The sequence below is a fragment of the Lipotes vexillifer genome, unplaced genomic scaffold, assembly GCF_000442215.2.
Source record: "Lipotes vexillifer unplaced genomic scaffold, Lipotes_vexillifer_v1.1 scaffold90, whole genome shotgun sequence".
Lineage (NCBI taxonomy): Eukaryota > Metazoa > Chordata > Mammalia > Artiodactyla > Lipotidae > Lipotes > Lipotes vexillifer.
Window position 1 is genome coordinate 5,072,677 of NW_006782310.1, and position 25,681 is coordinate 5,098,357.

At 46.0% G+C, this 25,681-nt stretch overlaps 1 protein-coding gene across 1 annotated transcript in view; it reads left to right on the forward strand.

The window, feature by feature from the left end:
* FHOD3 (formin homology 2 domain containing 3) overlaps positions 1–25,681 on the forward strand; it is a 517,118-nt gene that overhangs the window by 55,602 nt on the left and 435,835 nt on the right. Inside the window, 2 exon segments of the mRNA XM_007455216.1 lie at positions 6,055–6,161; positions 19,375–19,439. Coding sequence (XP_007455278.1) covers positions 6,055–6,161; positions 19,375–19,439 — 172 coding nt within the window.

Genomic DNA, 25,681 nt, shown 5'->3' on the forward strand with positions numbered 1-25,681 from the left:
TCCTGCCCTGAGCTGGCAGTGTCATAGTGTGTTCAGCGGCACCTTGGTGGGTGAGCCTCTCACCCACCGCTGATCCAGGTACGGAGCACTTTGAGTGTGAAATTGCAACCCCTGGGGGGCCGCCTGTCTGCTGTGGGTGGAGGAGGCAGGCTCAGGGGAAGTGCAGATTGACTTCAAGCAACAACCATGAAAAGTGGCCCACAAATCTGTGGGTCTGCTGGGCAGTTCTGCTTTGGGCCAGTTTGGCTCATAACTGCTGGCTCCCTCCTGTGTCTGTCCTCAGCTGGTGGCTCATCTGGAGGCTTGGTGACCCAGATTGGCCTCGCTCAGCGGGTGGCAGTTGGCAGGCTGTTGGCAGGGGCAGCGGGAGCGACCAGGTACCCTGGAGGCTGGCTAACCCAGGCTTCTTCGTGTGGTGACAGAGTTCCAAGAGCAACAGGAGAGCCCAGCCCTAGTGAGGAAGTGCCTCTCAAGTCTCTGCTGTGTCACATTTGCTACCATGTTGGCCAGAGCTAGACACAGGCCAGCCCAGATTCCAGGAGCAGAGAAAGAATCCACCTCTTGATGGAGGGAGCTGCAAAAATTACATGCAAGGGATGTGGATGGAGGGATGGGAGGAACCCATGAGAATGACATAAGCAAATGGCATTTATTTTAGGTTTTTTCTTTAAAAATCAGCATATATTTTCCCACTTCTGAACTCTTACCAAAATGAGCTCAACGGATAGACCTCATGTATATTTATAGAACAGTTCCGTGCAAATCTATTTCAGAGTTCCACAGAACTTTATTGCCTAGACTAAAGATTACTATAGACCTGCTGCCAAACCCAGATAATCATTAAACCACCCAGAAACACACCACTTCACCGGATTAAGGAAAGAAAAGAATGTATAAGTTGAGGCGTGACATCAGCCTTGTTTCAGATATTTTTCCTCCCCAGGATGGTGAGTCTGCTGTTTCCTTTTGAATGCGCTGTCTTTGTAGGAACTGTCAGGAAAACGAGTGACCTTGTGCAGGCTGTCTGCCAGGAGTGGAGGGCTCTTTCCATGTCCCCAGAGATCGAGGGCCCGTTTAATGGTTTGTTTTGACCCGGAGGAGTGGCACAAAATATCAGAGTATTTGGAAGGGTCCCTCATGTGGCTCTGTGTCTGACCTCCTCCCCAGCACCCTGTCCCCCCCACCCCACCCCCCGATTCCTGGCTACAGGTTCAGAGCCTGCCACCTGGTCCTCCAGCCACACCACTCTCACTGCCCCTCACCTACCCTAACCGCTCTCCTGTGATTGTCCTGCCATGTTATCTTCCGCAGGACTTCTGGCTTTGTCTTATGTCCTGAAGTGCCTGGCAATGTCCTGGCCACCGAACCCAGGGCCAAGAAAGGAGTGCAGGGGACATGCTCCCAGGGTATGAGGGTTGACACAAAAATCACTGGAGTCAGGAAATTCCAGGGCCCTTAAGTCATTCGGCAAGACATTTGACATGAAAGGCCCAGGGAGGGGATCAGGTTGCCTCCGTGTCAGTAGGAATTGAGGTTCCTGTCAGGAACTGGTCTGGCAGGGAGGTGTCTGAGTCCTTCACTCTGTAGGCAGAGTCTGGACAGTTCTGTCCAAACCTTTCTAATAAACAGATTGGAATGAACCGCCACTCGCTGCCTGTTCACATTGTTGTTGCGTTCTTTCATAACTGTTACTTAGTTGTCCCTGACAAGATTGAAGACTGCGCTTGGTGTGTACCTATCAATTTGTTTCTAACAATGATACCTGAAGCCGAACCCCAAAGTGCTGAGGGAATTTTACTCTTTGTGTGTCAGTCCAGCCAAATAGCCCTGTATTCCTAATCTTTGGCTCATGTGATGGTTTAAATATTAATCGTGTGTGTCTGGGGTGTAATGATGTCAGGGCTCGTGTTGTGGAACGGAGCGGGCAGTGTGTGTTTGTTCGTTTGGTGTCTTTACGGGCTGCCCGTGTTGCTGGAACCCCTTCGTGCCCAGATGCCCCAGCTCGCTAAGGGGGTCAGTGTCTGACCTTGCCCCCTTCCTATAGGCATACTGTGAGGATCCCCCCACACCTCCTGAGGGGTTAAAAGGCACAGAGTCATCGTTTCTCTTTTAGCTGAAGGACTTGTACAAATTGCCCAACTGTTAATTAGGGAGGTAGGGTTGTGACACCTGGCTTAGGAAGTCAGGGGAGCCTTTCTCCTGGCAGGGGGATGGGCCCGTTTTATGGAGGATGCTTGGGTCTCAGGAGGCTGTGGCTGCTACTTATAGCAGAAGGAATATAACTGAGGATGAACTTTCACACATTTTGACGGTTGGCTTAAATGACTTTTTATTCTCTTGTGTTCTATTGGTGAGCCATACTTTCTTGACAAAATGATCTTTGAGGGAAGGAAGCGTCTATGTGTTCCTTGGTGCCCAGCCCGGGTCTGACATATAATTTTGTTAAAATTGAACTATGGAAGTGGCATAGTTAATGATGCCCTGGCTGTGAGGAGAGGGATGATGAGAACAGGCAGTTCTGCTAAGGTTTTGGGATTCTGTGGTCAGGAGGCTGGGGACACGGTAGGGCTTCCTGCTGTGATCTGGGGCCGCCGGTGGCATGTGGAGGCAGATGCTTGGCGCGCCAGGGTGAGCGGTGAGGCAAACCAGATATTCGCCCCAGCGGCTGGGGATCAAGTCAGAAGCTATGGGTGGAGATGATGTGGAAAATAAACACAGCTGCCAGTAAGGATGGGGCTGTATCTGCTGGCCCCAGTGATCCACCTCTGCCCCAACTGAGGAGAAGAGCGTAGGGCTGGGGGGTGGTGAGGGCTGAAAGCCCGGGACAGGGTCCTTCCGTCTGCTCCCTGCTAGTCTCCCCTTGAGGCGTCTCAAGTTCATGACCCAGGAGGGCCAGAAGCAGCGTGTGCTGGGGCTGGCCTGGGTGGCTCGAAAGGGCTGGTCAGTAAATCTCAGGAATTTTGTTCAATATAGCCATTATTAAAAGTTAAATTATCCTGCATAAATGTATAACGAATAAAAGTTACATTAGAAACAAAGGTAAAGGAGGTATATGTATATGTATAGCTGATTCACTTTGTTATGCAGCAGAAACTAACACACCGTTGTAAAGCAAGTATACTCCAATAAAGGTATTAAAAAAAACCCAGATATTTATAAAAATAAAGAATTAAAAATAAAAACACCTCAAAAACAGATATTTATAAAAATAGACAGTTAAAAAAAAGAAACAAAGGTAAAAAATATTCAAATATATATACACATATATGTATAACTGAATCACTTTGCTCTACACCTGAAGCTAAAACAACATTGTAAATCAGCTTTACTTCAAAAAAAAAAATACTCAAAACATGTCACTGCCTAATTGTTTCATTACATTTTACTGCTACCTATGCTTGGGAGGTTACTTACATCTCCTGGATCTGTATGATAAAAATACTATATGCTGGTGAGCTGCTGTGTAACTTTTTTTAGTTCCACGCTCAGTGACTTCACGGTGGTAGCTTGAAACTGGCCGTGGTGGAGTATATATACCACATACACATGCACATCCTGGCTCTCTACACCACAGCAGTCCTTCCTCTCGGACTCGGTTCTCTCTGTCTGGCCTGAGTGTGGACCACAGCCTCTGAATGCCTTTGACCCCCTAGTGGGGAAGCAGAAACTTTTTATCCAAAAGCTTCTTTCTTTGGACTTTCTTTGGATTCACACATTTCCAGGGATGGAGACAAAAGAAATTGTTATGGCTTAAAGGGCTTTCATTATCCCCATCTGCTAGTCTGTTGATTATATGTGGGATTAAAAATGAGCAGAAGTGTTGATACTATCAACAGAACGGACCACGTAAGCTTTATTAGTCGAAAATGTCAATAGGAGTTAAAAGCAAGAATGAGCTGCAGTGATTACAGCTCTACTTAACACATGGTCCAGTGTACATGGTAACGGGTTCCGTTTCCAGTGGAATTTTCCACCTAGCAATGATAAAAGTCTGATTTCAGTCCACAGGAGACCCTTAGCCCAGGAGAGGCCTTCTGCAGGAAATCCTTCCTGTCTGCTGCTTCCGCAGACAGGGAAGCCAGCTCCCCTGTGTGTTCCCCCCAAACCCTGGGCACACCTCTCGTATCACAGCACAGTGAGTTTGGCCAGTTTGGTCTCTGCTTTCTCAGATCGGATGATCCATCTGTAAAATGCCAGTCAAGAATGCTGACCCTCACCAGCACGCCTTTAATAGTTTGTTATTAGAGAAATAAAACAAGTGAATCAAATAGGATTAACCCCTTCAAGTGATTTAACTATTTCTTACAAATAATAAAGAACAAATTCCTTTCATTCTGTTGAGGATAACCAGAAACACGGAACTGCGGGGTTTCTGCAAGAATTAGCAGCTTGTTATAGATGCTGATTCTGGACAAGTTGACAGTCTGCGTTTCTCTTGTTGAGGATAATAAGCAAAGCTTTTCTATCAAAGGAGACTAATTCCTTGTTTGAAATCTCACTTACACCAGGAGGATTATCAGGCCTTTACCTAGATGTTTTGAAGTAGCCACGTATTTGCCTCCACTTTTCCTCAATCTCCTGGCATTTTGGAATAAGAGCCTTCACTCACCCAAGTGGATGAATAATCAGAGCCATCCTTACAGCCTGAGAAATGAAGCATGAAGTTATACACTTGGATTTCCTCATAATGTTAATCTTTGATAAAATTGCTTTCCTGTAGTTTTAAGTGTATTGGTTATTCTAAATGTCATGTAATGCCACAAAGGCTCACGTCTTGCTCTTGTCACTGTCCAGGATGGGTCAGTGGAGGCTAGGCAGCAGAATGCTCTCTTCCATGCAGTGATTCAGGAACCTGAGCTGTTTCTCTCCAGGGTCTGTCCGTTTCCAGACTTGGGAGTCTTCTCTGGCTCCTCTGCGTCTAGCCACAGGCACGAGAAGAAAGGTGGATGGTTGTGCAGGGGTGTAATGGCCAGGCTGGTTGGGACCCTTCTTCCCTTTCACTGATATACCAGTGGTCAGCACTCAGTTACATGGTAGTAGCCCAACTATAGGCCTGGGATATGTGGTCTCTGTTCCCAGGGGGAAAAGGGAATGGGGTTGGTAAATATGTGGCGTTACCTTGGCCACACCAGAACACTCAGATGACACAAGTTGTGTTTTGAAAGCATATTTTCAAGTCCTTAGAAGGTCTCTGGCCATAGAGAAGATGCAGAGCATAGTGGTCAAGAGCATAACCTGGACTGAAATCACGTTTATCCAAATCCCAGCTCCACCATTTATCAGATGTGACATTGGGCAGGTAACTTAGTCTCTCTCTGTGCCTCAGTTTCCTCATTGTAAAATGGGGATAACAAAAGAAATGAAGAGTTTGTGTAAGAATCAAATGATGTAACATATGTAAAGTGCTTAGAATTATGAATGGGATGTAATTAACAATATATAAGTTTGTTAAATAAGCTTTTGAAAAATGAGGCTAGTAACAAAAAGACCTAAGGTCCGCTTTGGTGTGTTGTAATTTGGATATATTGTCATTCAGATGGATAATGTTTCTTTTTGTTCAATTGTAAAAATGTTTATTGAGTGACTATTAATTATAATGGCCCAGGTATGACCACAGACTCTGAATAAGTAGGCTTCTCACTGAGTCGAAGGAAACAGCATGTTTTCTCCACCAGATTTGCCTTTTAAACCCTGTGTCTCTCCATCAGTGGTCCCATCGGCATCTTGGTTTCCACTCCCCATATCCACGGCTTCCCCTGGGCCCCTCAGAGTGGAAAGTGGCGTTAGCCCAGTGCCTGGTACTTCTCTCCCCTGTCCACGTATTGGGCGCCCTGTCAATATCACTCCCTTTAGTAGGTGCCATTTCTGTCTACCTGTTATGCAGTTTGCTTCCAAAAATCTATTTGTACGAACATGCTACCTCTTCCAGTTAGGATCCAAATTTCAGAATAATGCTGGATTTTAAAAAACACATGAGGGCAACGTGAAGTGATTTCCCTGTACAGATCCCCATCCCAGGAGCAGGCTGGGCATAACAGACTCTTTCTCTTGCAGCTGGATGACTGCACGCTGCAGCTCTCCCACAACGGCACCTACCTGGACTTGGAGGCCACCCTGGCCGAGCAACGGGACGAGTTAGAAGGCTTCCAGGATGACGCTGGGTAAGAGCGACAACTGTCCCTCCCAGCTGGTCCCAACTTTCCACGAAATGGGGGTTCATTGAGGCCTTAAAATATCTTGGAGAAACCACCATAGCTTTGACCTTGTCTTCACTCACAGTCACACAGAAAGAAGGGAGATGCAAGTGATTCACCAGTAGTAACTGCAGACCCTTTTGAATTTGAGTAGCTCTTCTTGATAAGGCTACTCAGGAGTAGGAAAATTTCTGGTGTAGTTTAATTAAGCACATGGTATTTAATAGTCTGTTGTTTTTTTTTAAACCAAATATACTTAAATTAGTACTTTCCAGATCTTAGTGGATTGACAGCTGTTTTATATATTGTTTTTAACGATCAATTACTGGATATTAAGTTTTCTTGGCAGATGCCTCTGCAGATCATTTTATACTGTATCATCTTTTGAACTCACTGCTGTGGAGAAAATAATTCTTAATTATGTTAATTAACATCAAGTTACTTTTAGCTTACATATAGGATTGCTTAATATTTCTGATTGCTGTGAGTCTGAATAAAGCGGTCCACATAAAAAATCAGAGATGTGTACAGAAAGCAAAACCACTGTAGGAATATTGTCATACAATTAGCCATTCCCCTATTTATTAGATTATTTTTTCTAGTAATTGTTTTATCCTTTTCCAGAGTTTTTAAACTTTTCATGTTGAAATGATTTTTAACTTCCAGAAGAGTCGAAAATAAAGCACTGATATTTCCCAAATACACTTTACCCAGCTTCCCATAGTGTTAACATATTACATAACCATGGCAAATTTGCCCAAACCAAGACATTAATATTTGTAAGATACTGTTATATATTTACTAGATTATTGAAATACTGTTTGGATGGGGCCCCCCACCTCCCTTTCTATTCCTCATTCACCTAGAGCCAAGTTTATCTCTGATTTTATCGCCTTCCTCCTTAGACACCTTCAGAGGCTCCTTGTTCCTTTCCAAATAATGCCCAGCCATCTTCATCGGTGTCCAAGGACCTCCCCCAAATTTGTTTTGAAGCTACCTTGCCTGACTTAAAAATATATTACAGTCAGATGAATATTATCTGAGAGTGCTGATTTTTCATGAATGGCTCAAAAAAATGAGGAAAAATGGGAAGCTTCTTAGTGTTTGTTTCCTACCTGACACCAGTGTGTACCGATGACTTCCTGAGTTTCCCCTGCTTTAACACCCATCACAACTTATGGTCTTTTCTCCCTTAATTGTCCCTCTTTTCTGCTACTAAAACTCTGCTAGGTCAGAGCTGGGCCTGTCTGAATATCCAGCCTAGTGTTTTCTCAGCATGTTATAGGCACTTAGTGAGCACTGGTGGCCAGGTGAATGGCAGGATCCCAGAATGTATTCCTGAATGGCATGAACTTGAGCACCAAGACCAGGGTCCTTGGTAGGAACCAGGCAGGTTCTCTGAGGATGCCCCTCCTGTCTCCTGAGTGGTTCCAAGAGCCACAAAAGACCCTGGAAACTGCCATAGGCTGTACACAACGTGAAGCGTATCATTATTAAGTCACATCAGATTCTACTCATCATCATTTAAAAAATTGACATTATAAGACTGATAGATTTGAGGAAATCCATTGCTGTAGTTTTTACAAAGTAGTTGATAATGACATCCTTATATTTAACATGTCAGCATTCAGGCTGGATGACAGTCTAATGGGATGACTTCATGTCTCATTGATCAAACAGATCCCAGGAGTGTTATGAGTAGATCACTGCCAATTTGAAAAATGTCTCTAGTGGTGTTGTGCTTGAAGACCATGACCTGTTTGATATTTTTTCTTTCTTATCAAAACTTGACTGGTTTGGAGATGGCAGCTTAGGAAAAAAGTGTTAATATATTAGATAACAGTATCAAGAGTTAAGAGTGGAAGAAAATAAAGCTTTATGGAGCACCTGCTATGCCACCCACCGTGTTAGGCACCTTATTTCACAGTATGTTTGTTTAATAGTTCATTCTGTTGATATCACAAACATGGAATTGGATTTTATCGTCTCCATTTTTCATTTGAAACTACCGAGGGCCAGGAGTTAAATCACACATCCAGGGAGGCAGAGCCGGTAGATGGTGGAGCCGCGTTTGAACACAGATGTGACTGGTTCCCAAGTCTGTGATCCTCCTCCATCCCAGGAGCTTCTGGGAAATGGCATTTCAGGTTCTCCTGAAGATGTACATTTGTACTGGTGGGGACATACGGTTGGTGCCTGCAAGCACATCCTCAGTTCCAGGCTAATGCACTGGCTCTAGCTGGAGTAGCACCCACTGCAGGGTTGCTCCGTCACCTGGCCCTGACGCTACAGCTCGCACTGTCAACTCCAGTGTCCAGATGCTGGAAGTCCCTTTGCAGCCGTTCCTGAAGAGCCGGGGAGCCCGCTGCAAGTTCCCCGGAGTAGATCCTGGGGCATTCCTTCTCACCTTGTTCCTTTCTGAACTATCACCTGGCCATGGGTTCATCTGACAGATGCAGCCTTGACCACATTTCTGCACCACATTTCCAACAGCACGGGATGCTGGGGAAACGAATTATGGCAAGATGAGAAGGCAGGACTCACGACGTGGGAAACTGCAAACAGGGGAAGGTGACCCAAACGATGTCGGGTAGCCGCACATCTGACTGCTGTGTCCCAAACTCACCCCAGGCTTTGAAATAGTCTTCATTTGTGGGACCCACCCTTTGTCCTCTGGAGCGTACTCAGGGTGATATTTTTCTGTGTCCAGAAGAATGTGAAGAATCTGCCTCTACTGATCTCTGGTGGGGAGATTCCCTGTCCCTGGCCTGGGCTGCAGAAGACATAACAGGATGGTGCTGTCCCGGCGTTGCCAGGTCACCCTAGCGATCCCCAGGTCATTTACCAGCACTGAGCACTGGTGGCACGTGGCAAGTTATTGGGAGCTGGCTGGAAGCAGCCTGCCGATGGAGGTTTCCTGCACAGGTGGCAGGTGTCTGGGCACATCTGCAGTGTCACTTGCACTGAGTGTCCCTCCTAGGTGCTCTCCTAGAAGCGTGGCACTTGGTAAAGTCTGTGTGCTTGAGAACTCACGTCTCCCTCGAATGGGAGTTAAAATATAATTTCTTCCTAGTTAAGAATTGCCCTGTCGAGGAATGAAAACGGCAAATGAAACCATTCTTTCTCTTGATGTTTTTGTGTAAATTATAGGAAAATGCCTGCTCATGTTGTGGCCATCTCATGAAGATGGGTGGCAGGCTGTATGGAGATGGTGGCGGTGTTGGTACCGTGTGTTCTGAGTCAGTTTTCCTCGTGGAGGAGTTGGTTTCTTTGTTCCTGTCCAATACGCTGCTCTTTTACGCCGGGCTAAAATGTAACTTACCCCTTGTTTAGAAGGATCACTCAGACTACAGATAGCTGGAGAAGAGGAGAAAGACCTTCACAAGTAGAAGGACAAAGCAATTATTATGCTAGCAAAGTAGAGCCAGGTCTGTTTATTGCCTTCCAAAGCCAGCGAAGTTAGCAGGCACAGCAGGGTACAGCGGAAGCCAAAGCCCCTGGGTTATTATTCCCGACCCTACCACTGTGGGACATTGGGCAAGCCACTTTACCTCTGATGGGAGTTTATAAAAGTTATTTAGAAAATGAGGACAATATTAACCAAGCCCATTTCCCTCCTTGTATGAGCAGGGATCCCAACAGGGTCTCTGTTGCCCAAGCAGAGCGTAGCAGAGAGCAGCGCTGCACAGTGGTTAGGGACATGGGCTTTGCAGTTAGTCTTATGGCTGTGTGGCCATGGAGATGTTACTTCACCTCTCCAAACCTCAGTTTCCTTGTAAGTGGGGTAATATAATCATAATACTGCCTCCTTGGGTTGTTGCAAGGTAAAATGTGATGATTTTATCTAAATGTAAATAGGTAAAATGTATCGAAAACATTAAGCTGGTTCCCAGCATGTAATACAAACCCCAAACTAGTAGCCCTTACTATAATTATGGTCAGAATTTGAGATGATACACTGAAATGGGAATCACCAGATTTTAGACCTGGGATGGGGTCTATGCAGGTCCATCACTGGGAGATCTCATTGTTTTAGTTGAGAAAACCAAGGTTGGAGACTTACCCACAGGGCAGAGCTGGGCCAGGTTCTACCTCCCCAACCCCCGACCCTTGACCTTTCTGCTTAGTCCCACCCTCACTGCCTCTGAAAGGAAACTGGCGCACAGGGAACTGTCACAGAGAAGTGGGGTTAGAGGTTAGCTCTGAAGGTGACAGAGTGGGGCTTCACAAAGGTAGCGAGGACAGTAGCTTGAGGTGTGGTAGAGCTCAGAGTAGGCCTGAGAAGCACGGGCCTTCAGGGATGCTGTGAGGACCAGTGTGGTTGTTGGACGGGGTGTACGCATCCCCAGATGCTCCTGACCTGGAGTACCTCAGGATGCTCACCTGTTCCTTGGCTTGACTCCCCTCGGGCCTGCGCTAGAGGGGCAGCGCTGAGACAGTGCTTATCTCTGATCTTCCTCGTCCCGCCACCCCCATTCCTGTCCCCACTGCGTTAGGTAGAGGTGGGGAAAGTCAGGTGAAAACCTGTGGAGTGGGGTGGGTGGAGCCACAGTGGGAGGCTTGTGGCTCAGAGATGAAGGATGTGAAGCCTGGACGTGGCAAGGGCTGTGAGGAAGCCCATTCGCAGGGGCAGGTGGGCGCCGACCCTGCCAGCCTTGCAGTGGATGTGCTTGGAGGGACGAAAGCGTTTGGGGAGAGCTCTGGTTTGATTCTTAGACACCTAACTTCTCAGCCTGCAGCTCATGAGCGCCGAGGATCCATGTGTGTGTGTTGGGGGGCAAGAACCCCTGAGATTTCTGCAGTTTGTGGATATGCGGGGTTTTGGGGTGGAGAGGGGTTTCAGAGCCTTTCATCAGATTCTCAAAGAGTTCTCTACATTCCAGATGTCAAGTTCGAAGGAATAAGAAGTCGTTTTCCCTTCTACTGTCTGATACAATAGTTAACCTCATCCAGTCACATCTCTGTCTGGGTTTCCTCTGCATCTGGACCTGGTAGAATGGGAAATCACCTAAATTACATTTTAAACCTAAATCTAAAAACCAACTGAACTCAAAGAACCAAACTGAACAACAAACAAAAAACCTGGACAAAAGAGAGATTCTGGTTAGGGTGTGGATGGGACGCAGGGAAGGGTTTCCCCCCACTTTTCCTCGTAAGAGATTATCTGCAGCTGAGAGCGCAGGTGTGTTGTTGTCTGAGGCTCTTTTGGCAAATCATTGAAGGATTAAGGGTCTCCCGTCTTCTCAGTGCAAGGCTCACACTGCCGACCACCAAGCCCTGCTCCGGTCACGGTGGATGAGAGAACTGGCCCTTTTCAGACAAAGGGTGCCCTGTGGGGCAGGGGGGTGGTTCAGTGCTGAGCTTAGCAGAGCAGCCCAGAGGCCCCCGCACACCTGCTCTGGGTCAGTGCTAGGCCAGTGCCTTCAAATACCCTGGGGGAAAGCCGCTTAGGAATGCTCAGACAAGACAGATGAGCTTCCGTGCTGAGTGGACAGTGGAATTGGCGTGACTCTAAGTTCCTTCAAGTGCCAGATTGTATGACAGGACAAAGATGGAGTCGAGTAGGAGTGGTGGAGCCCACGTGGGTGCTTGGCTTTATGGTATGGGTAGGACTCAGAAGAGGACTGGCCTGCAAAGAAGGAGCCCTCACAGAACTCCTCCAGTAACAGGGAGGGCGGGGTGAGGGGACAGAACCTTGAACAGGGAGGCTGCAGACAGTGTGGCCCACTGTGATGGGGGAAGGGAGTGACCTAATGGGTCTGAACCTGGTGGCTGAGGAAGGCGGGTGAACTGGGGCCTGGACCATTGGGGGAATCTGGAGATGTGATACTAGTTGAGCAGAGAGAAACAGGAGGATAAAATGGGCACATGCCATTAGGTGGATAGTGTGTGGACAGTGGACTACTTAGAGAAGTTAGTGAGGTTTTGGGGGGCAGTTTGGGGAGGGGGAGAAGAGGTTCACACATGTTATTCTGAGGTTATGTCAAGCCACGCTCAAGGGGCAAGGTGGCCAGGTGAGAAATATTGGCTGGGCACTCAGGTGAGAAACATCAAGGACCAGAGAGACTGGGGGTGACCCCTTGGAGGAAGGGAGTTGAAAACCTAAAACTTCTCTGAAAAAATGAAGTCTGGGTAAAAAAAGAGGTAGATAATTGGGCCGTTTTGAAGATAATATGTTGATTCCAAGATGCTCTTAGGAACCCAGGCTTCTGTTACCTTTCTACTCCGCCATCCTGATGATGTAGCTTTCATCTTTCATGCTTCATCATAGTTACAGTATGGCTGCTCTCCCTCCAGCATCTCATCAGAGCAGGAAGTCATGTGTTGGTTAGGGTACAGTTTTCTCTGATGTAACCGATAGATTCCAAATTGTGGAGTTTAAATATAAAGGTAAAAATTTCTTTGCTGTGTAAGAGTCGAAATATAGACAACTTTCCTTGGACTGGTAGAGCAGCCATACCGTCCTGAAAATGAGGATTCCATCTCTGTGTCCAGAGTGATTGCTTTACCTTTTCCCTTCTCATCTGCATCCCCGCTGCCAGGAAGAAGGAAGTGGACATAGGGCGTGAATGTCCATTCTGTGTGCACATAGCTTTCAGTCACATGCCATTGCCCAGAACTTAGGTCCGTGATAATACCATGAATTTTGGGCTTGTGTCCAGCCAACCCTCTCCCTTTATTACTAAGGGTATGAGGTCCCTGCCTTAGATGGGAAGAGTGAAGAACAGATGTTGGTGCCAGCTGGATCTGCCCCCTTTAGAGAGTTTTTCCAGAACCTCCACCAGCAATTTCCATCTGCAGTTCACTGAAGAGAACTGTGTCATGTGGCCACTCTTGGTAGCCGGGGAGACTGGAAAATATAGTTTTAGGTGGGTACACTGTCACCCCAAACAAAATCAGGTTTTCTTTATAAGGCAAAAGGGGGAAAAGCATATCGGTGGGTAACTGGCAATGTCTGCCTCAGCAAGGAGAAAATTTCAAAGAAGGGGCAGTTAAGAACACTATGCCATGGAGAAATCAAGTCGTGACAGTACCCAGGCAAGGCCAGGGGTGTCGTAAGGAGGAGATTTGTGGTGTCCTTGGGAAGAGAGGAAGCAGAAGAGTAGTGGGGTGGAGGCAGGTGGAGATAGGTCAAGGGGGAGAACGTGGGGCTGAGGACGAGAGACAGCAGGATTGCGTAGGAGCTGGGAGTTGTGAATGGGTTGAACAGAGGCTTCATTCCCACTAGGAGAGACCTGAGAGGGAAAAGCTAAAACTGTAAAACTCTTAGAAGAAAATAGGAGTAAGTCTTCGTTTCTTAGATATGACACCACAAGCACAATATTATCCTATGTTGCAGACAAGGAAGCTGAGGCTCACAGAGGCTACGTAACTTGTCCAGGATCACATAGCTGACTTCAGAGTTTAGCTTTTCGCCACTACCATCTCCTAAGGGGAGACCAGAATGCATCTGGAGACGAATGTAGTGGCAACCAGCTCTCTTGGACTTCGAGCTTCTGAGCAAATTAATCTTCACTAGGACTCTCCTTTCACTAGCTGATGACTGGTCCAGATCCCCTTCATTCCTCAGGCAGGGCATGGGCTGAGTCTCACAGTTTCAGAAGCTTACTAAGAGGAAGCTTATCCTGGGGCAGCTGCTGCGGGTGCCCCAATCTCTGCCTCTGCTGCATTGTCCAATGTATGTTTTCTACTGTTGACTGAAATCACAGTTTAGTTCTAATTTGAGTGGAGGAATATTTGGGGGCATCGATTCTGCTGTTGATTGCAAGAAAAAGTCTTCAAGCCTTTGGCTCCATGCCACTCAATAAAATAATGTAAGCACTTGTTCTTACATTACAAAGGCTTTATATGTTATTTTTATAAAGATATTTTCTTGAGAGGCAGGGACAGGACTGAAACACACGGGTTCAGAACCAACAGACTTGGTTCTGTGGTATTTGGTTACACCAGATCTTTTTCCCAAGGCCATAGACATTATTGCAGGAGAAGCTCAGGTATTCTGAGAAATCAGGAAGTTGCAGGAAGTTCCTTCAGCGATAGTGCCATCAAGTCTCTGGCATGTGTGCCTCGGCTGGAGTCTCCTTGAATTGAGCATCTATTTTAGTTCTCTCATCACTTGGGTAGCATTGACCTTGGGTATGGGCAGCCGGTTGGCTGTGGTGAGTCTCTGAGGCCTGTGCTATTTTTCTGGCAGTGGCTGTGCTGATAGGAAAGGAATCTGAAACTCCCTGGGGAGCTTTAGGTCAAACTAAACTGCCTTTGCCTCTGGGTCGCCAGATTCTAGTAACTGATGCACCCCCATTTCACTCTGCTGCAAACAGGCCGACTTGGAAGGAGAGGCTGCTATGATACTGATACAGCAAGCCAATATCGGGGAGAAAAGGACCATTAAAGTGCTCATGGTGAACACACATTGACAGCCTCCCACTGGTTTCAGTTTTAGAACGTGGACGCTCCATGAAGGCAGATCATCAATGTTTGTATTAGGGTTCTTCAGAGAAATACAACCAATAAGATATGTCTTATCCATCTAGTTTAATCTAGTTTAATCTATCTAATCCATCTAGTCTGTCTAGAGAGACTTACTTCCAGTAACTGGCTCACACCATTTTGGGGGCTGGCAAGTCTGAAGTCTGTAGAGTGGGCCAGCAGGCTGGAAATTCAGGTGAGAATTGATGTTGCAGTCTTCAGTCCAAAATCTGCCCGGCAGGCTAGCAGGCAGGATTTCTGGATTGCTGTCTTGAGGCAGACGATCCTTTGTGGATCTAACATAGAGTCCAGCACACACTAGTCACCGGTGAACATGTGTGGAATGAGGGAATGGATGAAGGAACACCCATCTGGGAGGCAGCTTCAGGGAGGTGCTAGGCGTACAGGCTCTGGGGTCAGACTGCCTCGGTTGGGTCCGAGCTCTGTCACTTTCTGTGTGACTTCAGCTACGTCGCATAACTCTTCTGGGCCTCAATTTCCTTACTTTAAAAATGGCAATAATATTACCTACTTCACAGGAGTTTTCTGAAGACTAAATCTGTAGAAAGTACTTAGAACCTCATCTGGCACATGATAAGCATTCCATAAATGTTAACAACTATTATGATTATTATTTTCTGAACCCGGACTGACATAGTATCCCACTGGGGGCAGGGGAAAGTATATCCATGATTATTTAATTTTCCTCTGAAAGTTTTAGCCAGGAAACAGAAGACAAGGGCATATTTACTAGAAAAGTGGGGATAAAGTGATTATTTTAAAATGTATGAAATGATTATTTCCCTGAAAGAAGCCAAGAGAATAAGCCAAAAGATTTTTAGAATCCATAATAGCAGCAAGATGGCATATATAAAAGAAATACATAACAATCAGCATTACCCAATTACAAAATATTGTGGTGGAGGGCGGGAAGCTATCAAATTTAAAGGACCTTATGATGGATGTCATCTATACATTGATATTTGATATAGATAAATAAAACATGGACATCTTGTAATTCTTGAATTCTTAGAATAAACCTTATTTGGTCCTATTTTATTAAATTCACATATTTCTTATTTTGGTTTGCTAATATTTTCTTAGATATTTTCATCTTAATTTTTTGTGTCCTTTTTTGTTAGATTTTAGTATTGAGCTCAAATCAGTTCCTTAAAAAACCTGGGACACTTTTTATCCTTAGAAAGTGCTGGAGTAGGTGATATAGTGAGGCACTTACACAGCAAAAGGCAGGATGGTGCGGGTGACGGTGGAGTCAGACACTCTGCTTTCAGCCCTGGTCTGTTTCCATCAGCTATGTGACTTTATGCAGGTTATGTCATTACTACAAGCTTTGCTTCCCCCATCTGCAAAGTGGGCACAACAGTGGTACCTTCGTCAAAGATGAGAGAAAGTAGGGGTTGCAGGGGGAGATGAAGGGCAACTTCTGTGGACCTGGCTGCACTCACCACTCCCTGGTCTCTGCTTTGGAAGACCCCCTCCTTTGCCAGGGACTCCTGGGCTTTGGGCCCCCATTCCCTGTTGAGGGGCTTCCACAGCCTTTGGTCCCCAATTCCACTCAGGTTTCTTTCATTGTAGGATTTTGTGTACAGGGGCAGGCAGGGAAGGAGGTGAATATATTGAAGCAGAGGAATTACAAGTGATAAAACTACTTAAAAATAGGCCTTTTTTGTTCTATGCTCTCTTAAATTCTATTAGGGTTTAACTTAACCAGTCTGATTGCCTGGTTTCTCAATGTACAAACATTGAAAAATGCAGAAAAGATGATACCTCCAGAGTGGTGTGCTGATGGCTTCCTCAGAAACACTGTCCTAGTTCTCATGCAGGTGCCTGGATCCCGTGTGAGCAGTCCTTGTGGGACTGGAGAATTCTGTGGGAAAACTGAAGCACTTCCTCAAAATGCAACTTTGCAGTTGTTTGAAGATAAAAGTGGGGGCTATCAATGGGCCCTTGTGAACTTCCCTAGAACTTTTGAGGAATTCTGAAATATTTGCTCCTGCCATCCCATGCTTCTTCCCCTCTGGGCATCTAAAGCATGTATTTTGTCTGCTGTCCATTTGGTATTTATTTTTGATTCATAACTGCTGATAACATGAGTTACAAAAAAATCTTCCAGATTAAAGAACTTTGGGTTTGCTGTTTCTAATAGTTAGGGTCTGGCCATCATCAGGGGTTCACTGGTTTCTGCTCCCAGCTGAGCCCCTGGCTCAGCCCTGGGTGAGGCTGCAAGCCTGGTGGCTGCTGCCCCCACCCCAGAATACCTTTCCTGGGAATTCACACAAAAGGCTGTTCAGCTCAGTTCAGTGCACTAATGGGAACTTTCTTCCTAGTATGATCACAAGAATTGAAGGAATGTCAACATCAGGACTGTCTAGAGAAATTTAATCAAAATGAGATGGCAAAGGAATATGTTCCAGATGAAGGAACAAGATAAAACCCCAGAAGAACAATTGAGTGAAGTGGAGATAGGCAATGTACCTGAGAAAGAGTTCAGAGTAATGATCGTAAAGATGATCCAAGAACTCGGGAAGAGAATGGATGCACAGAGCGAGAAGTTACAAGAAGATTTTAACAAAGAGTTAGAAAATATAAAGAACAACCAAATAGAGTTCAAGAATACAATAACTGAAACGAAAAGTACACTAGAAGGAATCAATAGCAGAATAAATGAGGCCCCACCCCCCCCACAAAAAAGAATAAATGAGACAGAAGAACAAATCATTGAGCTGGAAGACAGAGTGGTGGAAGTCACTGCCACAGAACAGAATAAAGAATGAAAAGAAATGAGGACAGTTTAAGAGACCTCTGGGACAACATCAAATGCACCAACATTCACATTATAGGGGTCCCAGAAGGAGAAGAGAGAGACAAAGGGCCTGAGAAAATATTTGAAGAGATAATAGCTGAAAACTTCCCTAACATGAGAAAGGAAACAGTAACCCAACTCCTGGAGGCACAGAGATTCCCATACAGGATTAACCCAAGGAGGAACATGCTGAGACACATAATAATCAAATTGACAAAAATTAAAGGTAAGGAGAAAATATTGAAAGCAACAAGGGACAAGCAACAAATAACACACAAGGGAATCCCCATAAGGTTATCAGCTGACTTTTCAGCAGAAACTCTGCAGGCCAGAAGGGAGTGGCACAATATATTTAAAGTGATGAGAGGGAAAAACCTACAACCAAGAATACTCTACCCAGCAGGGTTCTCATTCAGATTTGATGGAGAAGTCAAAAGCTTTACAGACAAGCAAAAGCTAAAAGAATTCAGCGTCACCAAACCAGCTTTACAACAAATGATAAAGGAACTTCTCTAGACAGAAAAGAGGAGGCCACAACTAGAAACAAGAAAAATACCAAATGGGAAAGCTCACCTCTAAAGGACTGTCAAGAGAGAAAAAGATTTTTTCTGTGTGAGGAAGAAAGTTTTGAAGAAGTCTGTGTTTATAGGAATCTCAAACTTGTCTTCTGAAGATGGGTCGAGTGTTGTGGATTTGTGTAAACTCGAGGCTAGTACCTTGCACATAGCCTAACTAAAAAGGAGGGTCTTGGCTGCATTTGAAGGGACTGTGAATGCAGATTTTCTGCCCACGAGGAGCTGCCGGGTTGGAGGCTGCTGCATGTTTTTGTAGGACCATGCAAGTGCTTTTCTTTTCTCCTTTAAAAGAATCAAAAAAAAATTTTTTTTTAAATCATAATTTCCCCTCTTGTTTGGTCTCAAGAATAAAAAATATGATTGTTTCAGTTCTATGATATGATTCCTGTGACTTCATATCACAGTATTAAGTGTGCCCTGGTGAGATTTCTGTCCTCTTTTCCTCCAGCACAACCACAAAACCAGGAAGCGGGAAAGTACTGCGAGACTGGTATACATGAAGCCCTGATGGGGAGGGAACTCAGCCACTGAGCCGGTTACCCGCTCTTGTGCTGGTTCCTGGCTCCATTTTACCTTTGTCCACTGGCTTCCCCCGTTCTCCAAACCTCAAAGCCTTTGCTACCCTAGGTAGCCAGGACTCATGTTCTCCCCATTTATCTTCTCTCATCTGCTCTGGGCTTCGGTCCTTCTCTGTAAAAGCGGGCTGAGCCCTCATGGGAGGAGTACTGGGGAGGGGCCATCCTTTTCCTTCCTTTATAAGAAATGAAGTGAAAGGAAGCAAAGATGAGACAAGGTGTGGTGTACCTTGACATTCTGGTGACAAATAGCCTACATGCCCCCTTTGCTGGACTCCTGTCTTCAGGGAATTGATACTAGCAAAACAGCTCTTTCTGATTACCCCACTATGTGTGTCCTTTCCCGATATGCAAAAACATGTAAAAATAGCCATGGGAATGATCAAGCAGATTTGTGCTGTTACATTCCAGGGATTTCACTTCATGGGCACAGATTTTAAAAATTTCCCAACATGGTCAGGCATGAGTACACGGAACTCTGTGGAGTGGACCGGGTTTGGCAGTGAAATGTGTGTGCCAGTCCAACAGAGTCAGACTTCATTATTTTATTTCCCGTAAAGCCCTGTGACATCACAGCGTTTCAGGATAGATTGTTGTTCTGTGTAGGTTCCTGCTTATCGAGAGCCTCTTCCAGGTGTGGGTGTCCGAAGCGAACCGTCAAGTTGATTGACAGCAGGTAAGGTCACCTTGTTGACTCCTCTGATGCCCATGAATGTTTTGTCTCCTGTCTCCGTTAGGCGGGGCAAGAAGCACAGCATCATCCTAAGGACACAGCTGTCCGTGAGGGTCCACGCCTGCATCGGTGAGTGACATCTGCCGAAGGGGATGCTTGTCACCTGCCCTCAGTGATTAAACGTGATGATTAATGCCACTTACGGGAATGAAATGCAATATTCACATTATGCTATCTATGCTGGGGTTAGCCCCTGTCATATATTGTTAGAGCTTTTAGGGAAGCAATTTCTGGCAAGTTTTTGAAACCCTGTTTCATTCTGGCTGCCTCTGCTGTTTGGTTCCTGAACAGAGCTCGAGGTAAGACAGACACATCGGTGATGAGGTTCTTTTTGGCAATGCTGGGAGAGATGGGGTTCTTCCTGGGGCTGTGCCAGTGTGAACCTCCAGCCAGTTGAAGTGACCTTTTTTTTTTCAATTTATTTTTTTATACAGCAGTTTCTTATTAGTCACCCATTTTATACACATCAGCGTATACATGTCAATCCGAAATCTGAAGTGACCTTTACATGCCTTCTGGTGGCTCTCTGCAGCTCCCTGTGGGGAAGTGGGGCCTGAACCTCCAGGCTGTGGTCTCAGGAGATTGAAAGGAAGTCTCAGGTCAGTGCAGGACAGGGCGCACGTGGATGCAGAGCAATACGGTGTTGAGCGGCCGTATTTGTGGCTCAGATGGCTTGCCTGCGGTCACACGGGAAACCCCACTGACGCCCATTCCTGCAGCCGTTGATTTTCCGAGACCCATTGCTTTCCCCATTATACACGTGGGCTGAATGGCAACAAAAGCGGTAATCTATGCTAAGTAGACAGTCTCCATGGGAAGGTGTCCTCCTGGCATTGGGCCAAGTTGAGGCAAGTATGTAATATAAAAAGAAAAAAGAAAGGAACTAAATTTCATTTTATGCATAGAAGTTTTCCATATCTGAGTCATTTTGTGTTTATTTAATACATGTTGTGGTCTTAATTCAGGCCTGTAATTAGCAGAGCATCAATCATCCTGTCGAGGCCCAGTCTACACCTGGAGTGTGGCATGCATGGGTGGAGTGGAGGGAATCGTGTCTGGTTCCTCTTCTTTCTCCCTGCTTTCCTGTTGGAGACCCAGGGATGGGGTGAGGGAACAGCTGGATGTGGAGGGGAAGCTGTGTAATTTTATTTCATTTGGTGTGAAGTGGGTGAGGCTGCAGGTGTCCCGAGGGACAGTGTTTGTCTTACTCTGTGGTTGGCGAGTAATTGTGTAGCTGACATGTAAACCTCAGGGGCTGGAGGGTCAGGGCGTCAGGACGGTTCGTGATCTCGTTGGAGACAAAACAAGATCTGTAGGACCTTCGTTACTGACCCTGCTCCTCAACTGCCTGTAGCACTGAGTGACCTTAAAATATGCACCAAAATATGCTTTCTTTATTACTTGCTTTATATTTTTCAAATTATTTTATGTGGATAAATCATGTCTGCCTGAAGAAAAAGCCTGTGACCTATGACTTTGGATAAATTCCCTTCTGACCCTTATCCTGGATCTAGGACGAATCCAGGCACATACTATGTGCTGAATACAACCACTACTGAATACTGGTTGAAATATAGCTGATAACCAGTTGAGATTTGGGACATGAGTATGAATTGGTATTTCCCAGGGACAGTAAGGCTGTGGAAAGCAGATTTACACTCAAACTGGCTAGATCAAAATCCTAATGAGCTAACTACCTTTTAACAAAATTCATTCTTTGGCAGTGTACACTTAAAATGTTAGAAGTACAGGATTTTTCTAACCAGCTTCCACGTTGTTGACTCACCACATTAACTGGTGTATTGTTCTGTAGTCCCATGTCATGCATGTAAACACACATCTCATCTCCATGGCACCTGAGCCCCAGCAGCCAGTCCAGCCCACTGTCTCTCAGGACGCCCAGGTCTTCCTATTTGAAGGGTTAAACTGGGTGCTGACAGGATCAGCGTGTTTGTTCTCAAACCTGCTTATGCCAGTTGCACTTACTATTGGAATTATGTAATTTAATGAAATGGGATGTGAACGTTTTATAAACTGATTAAATACAGGTATACAAAGTCACTGCTGTGAGTATATTGGAAAAGATTCAAAATTAGTTACTACAAAAGCATTTCTGTCAACATGAGTGGGTTGTGATAACTACAGAAGGTGGGGGAATGTAAAAATCCAGAAGGATTCTAGTCTTTGTAAGTTCTTGCTTGACTTCAAAGACACTGAGATTGGGAATCATAGACTATATTATGTGAGTGGTTCATGAATGAAGGTCCACGGGGAGTCCCATTAGACCTTTATTCAAAGAAAGGTCATGCCCCAAATGATGTGAGGGTGCATCTCCTGTGCTGTGTGCCTGGCAACCAACTGTGTCTCATCCCAGAGAAACAGGATGGTCAGTCACCATGGCTGCAAGTTAAAGTCTTAAGGTGTGTATGTGTCATTTTTAAAAGATTTCTGCTTTAATCAGTTTTCACCATTAATTACCTCAGGCCTGAGTGTGTTGGATGAGAGGATTTGACTGTGTGAATTAACATCAGTGCCCAAGAAGGCAAAGTTCTTCCTTTGTATTAAAAAACCCTCTTTCCCCTTCCACTTCCTGTTATTAGCAAGATCTGGAATAGATTTATTATGATAGCATTAAATATTATCCTTTGGTTTATGTGTAGACAAAGGAATGTATGCATCGTATGTGTGATGTACCAGCCCCCATTGTGACATATTCTTTCCCTTTCCAAATGGCAATATTAGATGAGATTTCTTTGGGATTAAAAAAACAAAACAAAACCAAACTGGGAACAATCTTCAGTTGAAATGGCAAAGGAAAGCATGACAGGGGGAGAAAACCTTTTTCACATCAGTTAGTTGGGTCCTTGTTTCCTTTCAAGATATTTCCCCTCTTCACCATCTAAGAAATGACTGAGTGATTATAGGCATGGGACAGTGACTGCTGTCTTAGGCCTAGCACCATACACAGCTCCCCCAAAGACCTACCTTCCCACTGCACGATTGGACCGGAAGGATCCAGGATCACCTTAGGCTCATGGGCTTAAAATGCTGTCAAGTAAATTTCTCCAAAATAATGTTTTCTTCACCCTATATTCTCTTCTCCTTTGTCCCTGTTTTAATTAAGTATAGAATGTTTAGAATCCAGGACTGCGTGTTAATGAATTGGAGGAGACATGCCTTTGGAATTCTCCAGTGTTAACTTTGAAACTCTGTACCCATTGGGATGAGAGTGGAGTGGAGCCTTCGTGGTTAGCAACCAGGCAAACCTCATGAGAAATGAAGGCCACGGGGCACTGCTTTGATGGTCCCAGCAAGCAGCCGAGACAGGTCTTTGCTGATAGTAGGAAGCTGGAATGAGATTTTGGTACCGAGAGAGGCCTCAAGCTTTTTGTACCTCTGTGCTCCTCTCCACTGTATTACTTTGCATATTTTTAGTATGACTACTTTTTTTTTAAACCTGATTTTTTTTCTTTTTTAAAAAATTTTTTGGCTGTGTTGGGTCTTCGTTGCTGCACGCGGGCTTTCTCTAGTTGCAGCGAGTTGGGGCTACTCTTTGTTGCGGTGCGCAGGCTTCTCATTGCGGTGGCTTCTCTTGTTGTGGAGCACGGGCTCTAGGTACGCGGACTTCAGTAGTTGCAGCACTTGGGCTCAGTGGTTGCGGCACCTGGGCTCTAGGGCGCACAGGCTTCAGTAGTTGTGGCATACAGGCTCAGTAGTTGTGGTTCGCGGGCTCTAGAGCGCAGGCTCTGTAGCTGTGGCACATGGGCTTAGTTGCTCTGCAGCATGTGGAAACTTCCCGGACCAGGGATTGAACCCATGTCCCCTGCATTGGCAGGCGGATTCTTCACCACTGCGTCACCAGGGAAGTCTCTAGTATGACCACCTGATGTAACATAAGGTAGCAAACAATGCATACCTTGCCTTCTTAATCTAGCTTCAGCCCCTCAAAAAAACAATGGTCATATTGTGGGCATGAACTTAACAGATATAAATAAAAAAATCTATGACCGGTATGTGAAGTCTGCATTTAATGAGGTTAGCTAGAGAAAATAAATTTTTTCGTCCTAGCAAGTGATCCTGTTGCCAGACACCAGAAAAATGTTCAGAGGGCCAACTGGCTCTGATGACTAAGTCTCATAATGAAGAGAAAAGGAGTGGAAGAATTGTGGAGTAAGGAATGGAATTGAGAATTAAAAAAATATAATAAGGTTTGAAGTCATTAGAATCCTAAAGTTAATATCTGAGTGTTTTCTACCAGCTGACTTCAAAGGCATTTTGTTCGGCTTAAAACCTCTGTGCTTCAGTTGTCTGAAGCAAACCCTGTCTTCTCATCAAGAAAATGAACCCTGTTGACTGGTCCTCTGGGACTCATAATGCTGGCACTTTTTTTTTTTTTTTCCCCTGCAGTACGCGGGCCTCTCACTGCCATGGCCTCCCCCGTTGCGGAGCACAGGCTCCGGACGCGCAGGCCCAGTGGCCCTGGCTCACGGGCCCAGCTGCTCCGTGGCATGTGGGATCTTCCCGGACCGGGGCATGAACCTGCGTCCCCTGCATCGGCAGGCGGACTCCCAACCACTGCGCCACCAGGGAAGCCCTGGCACTTTTAAGTATCCGGCATTGAGTTAAACAAAAGGATAAAAAATTGGCTGAAGGTTCCCAAGTGTCATTGGTGCTTGTAGTCAGGAAGAACAGCCCAGTGAAAAGGGCCTTTAGACTTTTTAGAGGCGTTTCCCCCAAACCTCTAAGGTGACGAGGTCTGCCCGTAAGATAGAGGTGAGCTCGGCAGAAGCTGGCAAGGTGGCCGAAGGGATTACGCTCTCCACGAGATGAGTCTCATCTCTCATTAAAGGTCAAATCACAGGGATAAAGATATTTTTTTAAGGCAAGAAAACCACGTAGGAGAAGACTGCTTCATCCACTGATCAGAAATGTAGTCATTTTCCAGCAACAGAAACATCAACAGAGCGAGGCATCAGTATATCATTTGCAAAGCATTTTCCTCTCGCAGGCAAAGTCATACAGCTGTGTGCTTTGCACTACTCTGTCACTGCAAAGAGCCGAATGACAAACAGTGGAGAATTTCTTCAAGAACCTTCTAGTACAAGAGTGACTATGGGGATTCAGCTCATGTGCCAGCCAATGTAGAGAAGGTGGCTCCCTGGGCACAGTGTTGAGAAGGATCCTGAGGCTATGTGGAGTCTAATGGGGAAGGACCCTGTCTCAGTGCTGGCTTTCACTGGCAGTGATGGAGGTAGTGTGTGAGTGTGTGTGGTGCAGACAGCAGCTCAGGGGCTCCTGGTGAGGTACAGATTCTGTCCAGTGTCTGAACCCCCTCTAGCTATGGTGTAAAGGGCCCTGGGCTTCTGCGTGCAGAGGGTGGGGAATGGAGCCGTGATCCCTGAGCCCTGCCATCAACCCACCTTGTTCCCCAATCCCTTTCTCAGGTTCTGCCTTTCTTCTTATGCCTGTGAATACGAGCAGGGCTCCTCCGTCCTCTCTACCTTGCCGAGCTTTCTGACTGACTGTCTTTCCCTCTCTGCTCAGTGTGAGCTGGGCCCTCCAGGCCCTGCAGGGAGGCTCCCCTCCAGCTACCTTTTCCCATGTTACCTTCACCCCTCAGGCGGGTTGCTGAGTGTCACCTGGATTCCCTTGTGGTCCTTACTGCTTCTTGATTTGGACTCCTTGGGGCTCCCATGAAAACTAGGCCTTCTGGTAATATCAGAATGCCTTTTTGACGCTCTTGGGCCTAGTAGCACCCGGGTGGTGCTTCTATATTAGCTAATAAAGATGAGGAGCCCCTGGTACCGTGGATGCTGAGGCACCATGGCCTGTGCAGTGACACGCATTAGCTTGGATGACCAGCCCGTCTGGGTGCTGGGGTGGAGGCCCGCACAGGTGCTACTGGCTCCCTGTTGTCCGAGGTGGCAGGGCCCCCACGGTCCACTGGGTATCTGCAGGAACAGAGTAGAACAGTCTGTTCTCTGACCAGGACACACCTCTAGAGTCATTCCTTCCCCTCTTGGGCCCCCTGCCCGTCTTCCTCTGACTCTAGGTCTTGGACCTGGGCTTCTTGCCGACTCTGTCCCGCATCCCACAGGAGGCCGGTTCTGTTCTTGTCCTGCCTCTGCAGCCTTGGGTTAGGGGTGGGGTTCCCTCCTGCCCTGTTTGTGGATGTCACAGTGGCCAAACTCACAGTGTCCTGACCAAACTCTTCGCTAGTGGGTTTAGGTGCAGTGGGTCACATTTCCTGTTTTCTGTCCTTTGCTGTAGGGATCCAGTGATTCTCCATAAACCCTGGAGCCCACTCCCAT